This window comes from Trichechus manatus, unplaced genomic scaffold (assembly GCF_000243295.1).
Source record: "Trichechus manatus latirostris isolate Lorelei unplaced genomic scaffold, TriManLat1.0 scaffold00080, whole genome shotgun sequence".
NCBI classification, from domain to species: Eukaryota; Metazoa; Chordata; class Mammalia; order Sirenia; family Trichechidae; genus Trichechus; species Trichechus manatus.
The window spans coordinates 12,334,651-12,346,735 of NW_004444016.1; the positions used below are offsets into that span (position 1 = coordinate 12,334,651).

General features: G+C 39.7%; 1 protein-coding gene across 1 annotated transcript in view; it reads left to right on the forward strand.

Annotated features, from left to right (window-relative positions):
- The window catches only part of KCTD16 (potassium channel tetramerization domain containing 16), a 371,106-nt gene extending 363,893 nt beyond the window's left edge, over positions 1-7,213 (forward strand). The window contains exon 3 of the mRNA XM_004381138.3: positions 6,661-7,213. Within this exon, the coding sequence (XP_004381195.1) occupies positions 6,661-7,115 (455 nt within the window). The 3' untranslated portion in view covers positions 7,116-7,213. The remainder of the gene's footprint in view (positions 1-6,660) is intronic.
- The last annotated feature ends 4,872 nt before the right edge of the window (positions 7,214-12,085 follow it).

Consider the following 12,085-nt stretch of genomic DNA (forward strand, 5'->3'; position numbering starts at 1 on the left):
CATCTGGCCTGTATGTGCCTTGGTACGCACTAGAATGCAAAAGAGAACAAGCACAGCCCTTGAAGTTTGGTGGGGAGAACAAACATTAAACAAATAAACATATCCCTGATTACACACTGTGGTGTCAATATAGCAAGGGGCAGGAGATAGGGACTGGTTTAAATTGGGATGAGGAAGTCAATAAGTAAGGCCTTTTTGAGAAAGTGATATTTAAGCCAAGCTCTTGAGGATGAGAAAGATTTACACATGTGAGGAATGGAAGGCTAAGTGTTGCTGGCAGAGAGAAGAGCAATTACAAAACCCTGGGGTATAAAAAGGTCAGCATGTCAGGAACTGAACTGAGGTAATAGTGGTTCTCTTTTATTTCTACATTCTAACTCCTCTGTTAGAGTACACATTCCAGTAGATCAAGAGCTGTGTCCTTTGTTTCTTTTGCATCCTTCTCAGGGTTAGTGTAGTGTGCTGGTAGGTAAAGTGGTTCTCTTTTATTTCTCCTTTCTCACTCCTCCATTAGAGTTCACATTCCAGTAGGTTAAGAGCTGTGCTCTTTGTTTCTTTTGTGTCTCTTGCTGTGTTAGTGTAGTGTGCTGGTTGTTAAGCTGCTGTCTCTTGTCTCCAAACTCACCCCTATATACTGTTTTGTGATGCTGAGCCTGGGATTCCACTAATCCCATTTTTCCTTTGCCTAACTGACTTACTGGTAGGTTCTGTCAGTGGGGGTGAGCTAGAAGAAGACTATAAGACAGGAGGAGAGAAAGGACTTAACTCCTTGTTTGTCTGATGTTCATATCAGTATCAACCCAGATTTATTTACCCTAAAAGCAGTTGGTTCCAGCTTCTTTTTTTTTTTCCCTGTAAACCCCAGAGCCAGGCCTCTTGAGAGATACCAGCATCAGTGGGGCAGCGTGCCCTCCTCAGACACTCTGGTCCCATCTCCACGGGATGTCTCCTCAAGCTTCTAGATCTAATAACCTCATCTGCTTTTCTATGTCTCCCAAGCCACAAGGGTGGTAGCTGCCTCTGCAGTTACTATCTTTGTCTCTTCAGTGCCACCTTTTTTCATTTTCAGTTCACTAATATCTCTTTAATCAATTCCATCTATTAAATCCTCTCTGTTAAGGTAACTAATGTGGTTGTTGGTTTTCTGACTGGCCCTGACAGATACATAGATAGTTTAACTGTCTGCCCATCCCCATTCTTGCCACCTTCTTAACAAGGAGCCCCAGCTGGGCCCAGCCAAGGCCAAATGTCACTGAGTGGAAAAGGTCAGCAACAAGCAAGAAATGATGATTGTCAAGACTGAAGATGCATTTTTTTTAAGAAGCTCACACAGCCAGCCTATTCCCAATCTCCACTATGCAATGTCTTTTCCAAGGTTAGCAGAATTATAAAAACATCAATTTGGCCATTATTGACTTTTCAGCCAGGATACCAAGAAAGTCTTTCAGCAGCCTCAATAAATTAAATCTGGCCGCCTAGCTCCCAGACTGGTAGGCTCCTACATCATTGACAGAGAAGACTGGGGAAAGCAGTTTTCCCAGCTGTTGCTGTAAATGATGTGCATTGTGTTCACAGCCATTAGCAGGTGGGGGATTTGAAATGTGGGTAGATTGCAGAGAGGCCTCTTTTAAAAATGCATAAGCACTTTGTGAGTTTGCTAAGTCATGTTTCATTCAGTTTGGTTTGAATTTTTCATAGGGAAGACATATTCTGTAGTCTTTCCTCTGTTCTTTCTTCTTTACCAGTTAGGACTTCCACAGCTAGGGTTGTAGTGGGAGAGAGCCAAGACCAATCATACAACTTGCTTGATTGCCCCTCAATTATTCCAAGTTGTAAAATGCTCAAAGATTTGGGGCTTTAAGGATTTAGGGGACAACTGAGTTTCTTGGCCTCTCCCCATTTAATCCAAAATACAAATTCCTCCCTGCTCCGGATTTAGAGTTATGTGATATATCTACAAGTACATTTTTAATCCTGACAGACTCACCCATTTTTTAATTTCTAAGCACTGCACTGAAAAGGCCCTTCCTTCTCCTACCTTCCGTTTACACACTATGTGCCACACACTGTACATGCTTGTGGTTACGCTCCATGCCCTCCAGGCAGTCATCACTAAATGCTTGTTATGCATTTTCCTGATGAGTCTAGTTGAAGCAGCAGTGTCCTTCCTAACATGATGCTCCAGCCAGATCTAACCGACTGTATAGTATATTGGTAGAAATATAGTAATCATGTCTAATAAGCTCCTGATTTGTTTTGTTTATGTAGAATAGTGTCTGGCTTATGTTAGCTTCATGCAACAAATATGAATGAGTGAATGGAATGCTTACTGTGTGCCACAAACCATTAAACATGCTTTACATGAACTATCTCATTTAATCTTCCCAAAACTTCTGTGAGGAAGACACTGTTGTTGTCTTTATTTTACAGATGTGGAAACTGAGGCTCAGTGAGGTTAGCAAGTTATCCAAGATCCCACAGCAGACAAATTATGGGGCCTGATTCTGGAGTTCGAGATCTTCTCTGCAATGTTATCAACTTGATACCATTCACATATGTGTTTGGAACATTCATTCATTCATCAAACATTCATTAAACTTCTAATACGTGCTAGGCAGAAGCCCTGGTGGCACGGTGGTTAAGCATTTGGCTGCTAACCGAAAGGTTGGCAGTTTGAATCCATCAGCTGCTCCTTGGAAACCCTATGGGGCAGTTCTACTCTGTTCTATAGTCTTGCTATGAGTCAGAATCAACTCGACAGTAAAGGGTTTGGTTTTGGGGTTTATGTGCTAGGCACCAAAAATGACATAATATCCAACAAATTCAGTAATGGCTTATTAAAAAAATAAGGTAGAGCTTTTAGGCTCTTTAACTAGCAACTAGTCAATAAACTCCCAAAAGGCAATAGATTTTTTGCTTTTTTAATATCCATAGCAGACTTTTCTTGGAATGAAATGGTTTTCTCCCCACATCAAATGTGGATAATCAATTATAACCTGTTTTCTCCCTAAATGGAGAGAATTATTCCAGCCATTGAAATAATTTTTGAAACCTCAGCAAATTGGCAGCAAAAGGATGCTACAATTTGAAGTACCAAGGTATTTATGAGATTGTTATTTGCTATAATTGTGGGGATTCTAGAATACTTTGAGTTACAGATTTGACCTTTCAGATCTTTCCACACTTTCAAGACCTGTGAGCACATTTCAATGGCACCTACACATGTCACTTCTGTATTCTGGTTTAAAGCCTCTATGCTTTGGTTTCACATTCCCTCCTCAAATAGATATGTTTCTTGGGAAGACAACAGTCAGGCAAGCAATGGTTCAGAAAAGAAAGGAAAAAAAAAAAAAAAACAGGTAGTTTGATTATTTTTCAAATTTCATAATGACTTGCCACAGCACCTCCAGCTGGTCTGTATTAATTCCATCTTCTTTCTAGTCTTCAATAAAATTATAAACTTCAGGAGTCATCTTATGAAATATCTTGCCAAAATGGCAAAATATTCCAATGTTCTCGTAAAACATTGAAACATGTAGTAGCCTAACAAGCTACACTAAAATTAAGTTCAGCAATTTCCCTTTAATAGTGATATTGTCTAGAATAAGTGGAAAGTAATACTTCCATTTGCCTGGAAGCTGGCCCAGCTGACATTAAAATCCATGATCATCCCCGAGGTTCGACAAAGAAATAGCTGCCTCCGTGCCGGGTTCCTGACTTGGCCGTGCAGTGGAGGCCTGTGTGCAGTTTTCCAGACGAATACACATGGATTCCTCACATGATGATGTCTGTGTTGTTAAAATGGCTTTTAGAGCAGAGCCAGGCTTCCCTCTGAGACCTCTGAATGGAGTGTCTTTACCGTGGGGAAGGTAACTCTTGGGTAAGAAAACACAGGGGTTGCATTTCTACGGTTTAGCAGGGTTTATGGCCAAAATAATTTGTTATCTTGTTTTAAGGTAATAGGCATATTTTTCTTCTTCATCTTTCCACCTCCTCCTCCTCTTCCTTATTCTTTAAAAGCTAAGTTCAATTTCTGAACTTTTCTCAAAAAAGGATAAACTAGATCAGCTCTAGTTTGATGTGGTTACTTTTCTTTAACTCAATTCATTGATTGGGACCATTTCTCCATCGAGTCTTGTTAATACAAAGATTGCAGGGTTTTGAGAGGCAGAGGCAGAATCTGCCCTCTGAAGGAGAAACACAATCACCCCAAAATCCATGCTGGTAGAGAGAAACCATTTTCTGTTGCTGATATTTTCAGTCACCGGCTGGTACACATTGAACAATCTATCTGTTGCATGGAAGATATTTATTTGTAATATCCTGAGATAACTAGGACATCATTTCTATTGCGATTCCTTTTGGCTAATTGAATTGTTGCATTTAGTTTGATGGGTATATAAATACAATGATTTCTTGGTCACATTTTAAAAAGTGGTTGGAGACAGTGGGTATTAAGTTAGAGTTACTTTTGAAGTTGTGATTTACACGAATTTTTTTTAACCTCCTTTAGGAAAATGTATCAAGATAAATCATTATGTATGTTTAAATCATTTCAATATGTAAAAGAACAGATATTGTGCAAGAAGATATGAAATACCTTTCCTAGTGGTTTCTGGTCTGTGTTTCCCCTCTCTTGACCGCATTAGAAACAGCAATAATGTAAGAGCCTATTATATAACATGACCTTTTATTTATGCAAATTATATATAGTACAAATCAAAACTGGGTGCCCTTTAAAACATATAAAGCACTAAATTATCCTTGTTCCTCAATATCAGTGTCATAAAGGGCATTTGTTTTCTTTTGTTTTTACAGTTTACATACCATGAACGATACAAAGTCTTGAGCACATAAATACATGGTCAGTAAATACAGCAAGTCCATGACTTTAGGAAGATGGTAGCTTTTCAGAGACTGGAAGCCTAGGAGCAGTGACTTATGTCTAGGAAGTTGCTTTGTACCATAACTGTGGGATTTCTAGTTCATGAAGTCTCCAACTACTTATCTATAAAATGGCTCTAATGGCAGTCTTGGTAGTTCAGTGGTAGAATTCTCACCTTCTATGCGGGAAACCTGGGTTACACATTACTGACCAATGCACCTCATGCAGAGTCACCACCCATCTGTCAGTGGAGGCTTGCATGTTGCTATGATGATGAACAGGTTTCAGCAGAGCTCCCAGACTAAGATGGACTAGAAAGAAAGGTCTGGCAATCTATTTCCAAAAATCAGCCAATGAAAATCCTATGGATCACAATAGTCTGATCCACAACTGATCATGGGGATGGTGTGGGACCAAATGGTGTTTCTGTCCATTGTGCATGGAGTCGCCATGAGTGGAAGGCTGACTCAGTGGGATGGCAGCTAACAACAACAACAAAGTGACATTGCCTTCAAATAGCTAAGTGCAGTGTTATAAGAGTCGAGACTCTTTTGGTAGGCAGGGGGATGGAGAGAGAGAGACTTAACACTGGCTAAAAAAAACAGGGAATTAAGTGTATCATATAACTGAAAAGTCTACCGGCAAGACTAACTTCAGGTGTGACTGGATCCAGGTAGTTAAAAGTTACGATTAGAATTCCAGCTTTGACTGAACATCAACACTGTGCCTTGGACTATTTTCTTGGATTACAACAATGGATACTTCACTGTGTCCACCTTAGGGAATTCACGGTCTACTAGATGAATCATGAAGTAATAAAGAATTCTAACAGAACGTGATATATGCAATAATAGAGGCATTTACAAAAGACAACCATAACTCAGAAAAAAGAATAATAAGCATTTCTGAGGAGAGATGAACAAAGACTTTAGAGAGAAGTTAAAGCTTAAACATTGTTTTGAAGGAGAAAGAATTTTCCAGGCAGGAAAAAATAAAGAAAAAACAGTTAACTGCCTTTGTTTTACATTGAGGAGATCTGTGTTCAAATCTCAGGTCTGTCACTTTCAAATTGTGCAAACTATGGCAACTGTTTTAACCTCTTGAAGTCTCAGTTTCTCTGAATGGAACCTGGAAGTGGACCTACTGAGTTCAGGGCATTCTTGTGAGGATCCAGTGCATGCACTGAGCTTAGATGGGTCCTGGTGCAAAGTTAGCCCTGCAGGACTAAGAGCTGCCATTCCACTCTCATAGACTCCCATGTTGTACCTGACTGCAGTCACATAGAGCTTTGGAATAGGGTTTAACATCAGCCACAGTAAACCAAGCTAGCATTTACCAGTTGCTTACTGTGTGTCGCGTACTGCGTTAGGAATTTTTCTTGACTTATCTCAATCCCTACTAGAATTCTGTGTATTAGAAAAATTATTATCCTCGTCTTACAGATGAGGAGACTGAAGCTTTGAAGGGGTCTGCCAAGATAACAAGGTTAGTAAATGGTGTAGCTGAGTATTCCTACCCAGGGCTGTCTGACTCCAATGCCCATAGGCTTAAGCAGTATACTATATTTCCTTCTCGGCAGTATGCCATGATTATCTACCTCCTATCAATGGCCTTGGCTCCTGGCTGCTCCTGTTGCAGCCCACCATGAGTGCCACCCTACTTCTTGTAAAGACATGATCCGATGATGGTAGTGTGTGTGGTGTTCAGGTGTTATGGTGTTACTCCAAGCTGAGCTGGCTGGCATTAATCCCTTGGGTTCTGTGCTTCCCTTGCAGGTGAGCCTTCCAGGTGGTCATCCTCGCACTGTGATTGCTGCTGCAAGAATGGCAAGGGTGACAAAGAAGGGGAGAGTGGCACATCTTGCAACGACCTCTCCACCTCCAGCTGTGACAGCCAGTCTGAGGCCAGCTCTCCCCAGGAAACAGTCATCTGTGGGCCAGTGACACGCCAGACCAACATCCAGACTCTGGACCGTCCCATCAAGAAGGGCCCGGTCCAGCTGATCCAACAGTCAGAGATGCGACGGAAAAGCGATCTGCTCCGGACTCTCACTTCCGGCTCCAGGGAGTCGAACATGAGCAGCAAAAAAAAAGCTGTTAAGGAAAAGCTTTCAATAGAGGAAGAGTTGGAGAGATGTATCCAGGATTTCCTAAAGATCAAAATTCCAGATCGGTTCCCCGAGAGAAAACATCCTTGGCAATCTGAACTTTTACGAAAGTATCATCTATAGGGGAGGGCTTGGGGGGTGGGAGAAGAAACAAACCGTGTCACTATTTTGAAATAAATCTCCTAAAACAGAATTCATATTTTCAAGGAAAAAAAAAAAAAGAACCTACTAATACTGCAAATTTGTTAGAACACAATGGCCCATTGATATTCTACTGCCTATTTTTCCTAGTTCACCTTAACATGTAAATCCACAGGGTAGATTTCTTTCCAGATGTCAAAGTACAAGAAAACATTTTCTGTGATTGTTGTTTGTTTCTTTGTTAACTTGATCCCATGTGCTTAGTACCTTATATATAACGAGACTCAGCTACTTAAGAGGAGCTGAGAGGCCTTGGGAGTCATTTACCCCAAACTGGGTTTTTCTCTTATCTTCTACCTCCCTCCTCTGAATGGGGATATGGTAGAAAGAGGTCCGTCCCAAGGGCATATGTTTGGATTTTTAATTTTGCTCTTTTACTTGTTTATGGGGTAAGGGGGTAATGGCAGATTTCTATGACTTTTCACTCAAATCTATTATGTGCCAGTTTATACTGACTCTGTATGCATGAGTATTTGTGCAACACATGCACAACTAAATATGTATATATACACAGTGCACATGGACCAGGAGCCTGGGCGTCCTGAGGGGTATGCCCTGCTGCCCGGCAGCCCAGCTTAGAGCACTTCAGACAGAAAAGCCTCTTCCTAGTCTTAAAACCCTTCTGGGAAGATTTCCCAACCTCTTTTGGCAATACTTTCCAACATTGAATAACCCTCATTATCAGCAAATTGACTTCCTTATTTTAAAATTAACACCCTCAGGCTCCACAAGCTTTGCTCTTTCTCTGCTCTAGGAGAGGGTGAGAAGAGCTAGCCAAACGTTCTTGGTATTTAAAACAAATAAACATTCATATGCACAAAAATTACTACTAAACGATCCCATACTCAGCCTCCTCTACCCTGAGCTGAGTGATCTCTGTTTTCTCAATGTTTTCAGAGTTCTTACTGCCCACATTTTCATGGGGTGGCTTTTCCATGTAATCCATGCAAAGACCTCTGTATTCTATGTAGTTGTGGAGCTGAGAAAAACACACAGTACTTGAATTAATGCCCAGCCTTGTGTGTGTTTGTTCGTTTCGGGGGGAATTATATTCCATACACCTCCTAATAATTTCTTGGAATTTTTCAGAACTACAGTGCTACATTGTTAGTTGCTTGTAGTCAGCTTGGAGTTGTGTTTGCTTTGGAATTCTGGGATTTGGCTGTGTCCCTACTAGGATTTAGCTAGGTCATTTCTCTGGTGTCTGTTAACAATCCAGCTGGGTAACTGTAGCTCCAAAGTTAAGGTTTTGTCCTTCTAAACTATCTTTCTTAATTACATCCTTGACTGGTATAGACACAGCCAAAAAGAAACTGTTAATAGCCAGCCATTCTTGTGACTTTGTATCCTACTGATGTACCAATAGCTCTTTCGTAGAATTGTGGTAAATGAAAGTTAAAAGATCACTTTTTATTTTCAGCATTCTTCATGCATTTCAGTGGGAACTGAACAAAGGAATTTATTTGTCAGTCATTAATTGTGTGCCAAGCACTACTTGTTTTTTGTTTGTTTGCTTTTGGTTTGTTTTTTAATTGTGTGTGTGTGAATGTGTGTATGTGTACCACAGGTAATAAAGGCAACTGGATAATGTGTATAGGAGGAAAAAATAATGACCAACTGCTTCTTTTTGAAATCTCCCAATGTGCACATTTATTATGTAAGAGCTTCTGTCTTCATTCGTGTTATCAGTGCCCATTTGTATATAGATATCTTTCTGAATTTTTGTAATTCTTGCCTTCACACCTCGGAGACAGTCTCAGCCAATGTTTTCTTGTGCTGATGGTTCTAATGGAGTTTAAAGTTTTACTTAAGTGGGTGGAAAAAAAAAAAACTGATTTTTGAAATCGAGGTGTCAAGAGAACTCTAATGTATGAATTTAACTTGTGTTCTTTTATGTATTATTAATATATTAGCAAGCATTTGATCTTAATTTTAACATAGGTTTATAAAGACCACCAATATTTCTTCATTCTTTCCAATGTTTCTTGATACCACATTAAAATACCATCATCCTAATAATTGAAGATACTGCAAAGAATCATGGCACTGAATGGGTCAAGAAAAGTTGAATTTAGGGGAAATATCACCAAACTCACTTCATTCTTGTGGTCCCACTGGAAATGCTTTCAAATACTTTGGGGTCTAAGTAAAATGGCCAAAGTTCCAACTCCTTTAAATTTTAGACCTGATTGTAGTGGTATCAATATAGAGACACCACACTAAGAATTGGAGGGTTGAGATGGCAATCATACTTCTACTATTTACGTTAAACAGGAGATGAAACACTGCAAAGAAAATGTTCCCGTCACCATTCTTCTGTTCCTTGGTCTGTCAGAAAAGGTTTCTGCTCAGGCACTCTTTATATCCTCAGTAAACAAAACTAGTGGTTGGAAATCTATTTTTTATTTATTTATTTTTTTATTCTGGGCCAGCTCTAGATTGGTGCCAACCACATGTTGAAAAGTACAAGGAGCTAAGACAACAATGTAGTGTTCATTTGTGTGGGGATTAGCTTACAGAAGAATAGAATATCAATTTGGCCAGTATAAGGCTCTGAGGTGGCACCGAGTAAATGTAACTCTTTAGTCCTAGTTTGAATGGAGTTATTCAATAAGGTCCACATGGCCTGCAACAATGGAAATGAGTTCCGGGTAAGTGAGTTAGAGATTAAAGGCTCTAGTGGCCTTGGTAGTCACTGTGAATTAGGTTTGTTTCCCTGAAGTTAGAGGAGTTTTTAGAACTTTTAGTTCAATTCTGGACAGAACAACATATGTGGCTGCCTTCTTGAACATTGGTTATGACAAGGACTTAAAGCTCTGATAAGAAACTAATGGCATCAGATGGATCAAATGAACTGGAAATCATAAGAGCAGAGCCCCAATTCAGGTCATCTCTTGGTTAATTCTGCAAAGTTAAAAATCCATTGAGCTTGGGGAAGGCATTCTCTAGAGGTATGGGTCAAAAAGGAAGTGGTTTGCATGCAGCAGGAAAAGGGGAAGACAAGAAAATAAAACTGCTAGATGGTCATTGGTGGGAGTAAACTCTCCCTCCCCCTGCTACGGAAAAGAAAATTGCACTAAGATGTAGCCGTAAAAATAACAAAGTGGCTTCCAAAATGTGCGGTGATGTTATCCTTTATAATTGTAGGCACAATTATCTTACTGGAAATCCTTGCATGGTGAATTAAAATAAAAAAGGGAACAATGCACAAATCATAAGTGTTCCCTTGTTATTTCTCTATAGCTATGTCTACCCCAACTGATTCATTTGGGTGGGGGCAAATATTTGTTAAAGAGGAGTTGACATGGAATTTTTCACTTTTTAATTGGACTTATTTGATTCAGAGGTACCTTTATGCATAGGCACAGGTATGTCTTCTTCATTCTGAGTCTTCTTTGTTTTCATTGCTTGTGCTTCTGAATTACTTTTGCTTCCCTGGGCTTTAGGTTCCTCTCTGAGTACCCTTTATCTGTGCAAGCAAAACATGCTCCAGTAAGAAAAAGAAAAGGCATATACGGTGTTTGGCAAAATTACTTCACATCAGCTTCTGAGTGGGAGCTAAACTCTGATTCTCATATATCTTCTTTTGCTATGCTTCCAGCCTTCCGACTCTGCATCTGCCATACTGAATTAACCCAGATTATTTGGGTCCTGCCATTTTCTGCCACTAGATATCATGCCATGGAATTTGACTAACCTTGGTCTTCTCGATGATCTTTGCTAGAATTTCTAATATCCTTTCTGTGAACTTGCAGGGAGAATTTTTTGTCATTTCCACTTGACATAGCAATTTTCAAAGAAAAAATGAAGGGAGTTATTCTTTTCCCCTCAGTGACTTTGTGACAGATAAATGTTTTTTCCAATTTACATGCTGGGTTATAGGTTTAGAGTGGACCATTTCTCTCTTTCATGTCTTGGTATTGTTGGCATCTTGGAATCTTGATGGCCCACTGTTCCAATTTATTTATTTTATATTATCAAAATAACACACGAGAAAGGATCAGAGTGAGCATTCTGTATTCTGAGTTAAAATGGAGTTTGATGTCATTTATACAGGACTGTACAATGATTAATATCTGCAGAGAAATTAGACCAAATGAAGCCTGCTGGAATGGGTTTGATTTATATTGCCTTCATCATTCTGGTTTTAGATGAAATGGTTATTGCTGTCCACCCCTACCAAAAGAAAAGAGTCTTAAACCTTAATAATCACAGCCTTGTGATACAACCACAGAGCCCATTTGTTTGAAATGTCTGTTTTCTCATCTTGCCTTTTATACTGGAATAGAGATTCTTTTCCCAGTGACCTCCATTGTAAACTCTTTAACCATGTTTCCCAATACCCAGTGTGTATAAAAATCATTTGTAGCACTTGTAAAAATGTAGACTCCTTCACCCTTACCCCAAGAAGTCTGACTCAGAAGATTTGGAGTGAGGCCACGGAATCTACATCGTGAGCAAGCAGCCTTAATGAGTTTGATGAGCATGGTTTGTAGATCCCTCTTTGAGAAACTCTGCTGTTTAGGAACTATGCCAAGCTTAACATTTCTCAGTGATGCTTCCTTACTCCCTTCTCTTTTTGCTCACTTTTTTTCCCCCGCTAAAAATAAGTCAATGCATGCATGATTATTAACGGGAAAGGCCCAAAGAAGAACATCCCAGGACTACAGCAGAATACAGTGCCATGATTCCTTTGCCATTTCATCTGCCTGTCAACCATAACATCATACCCATTTTGCATGTTTTTGTGCCTTTTTTGCCAAATTGAAGGTGTGTATCGTTATAATTTTATCCCTGGGTAGATGGGAACACATCTCTAAGTGAGATATAGTCTAATGATACTCAATGAGGAATAAGAAAATGACCTTTCCCAAGGAGAGTTCTTTATTTCC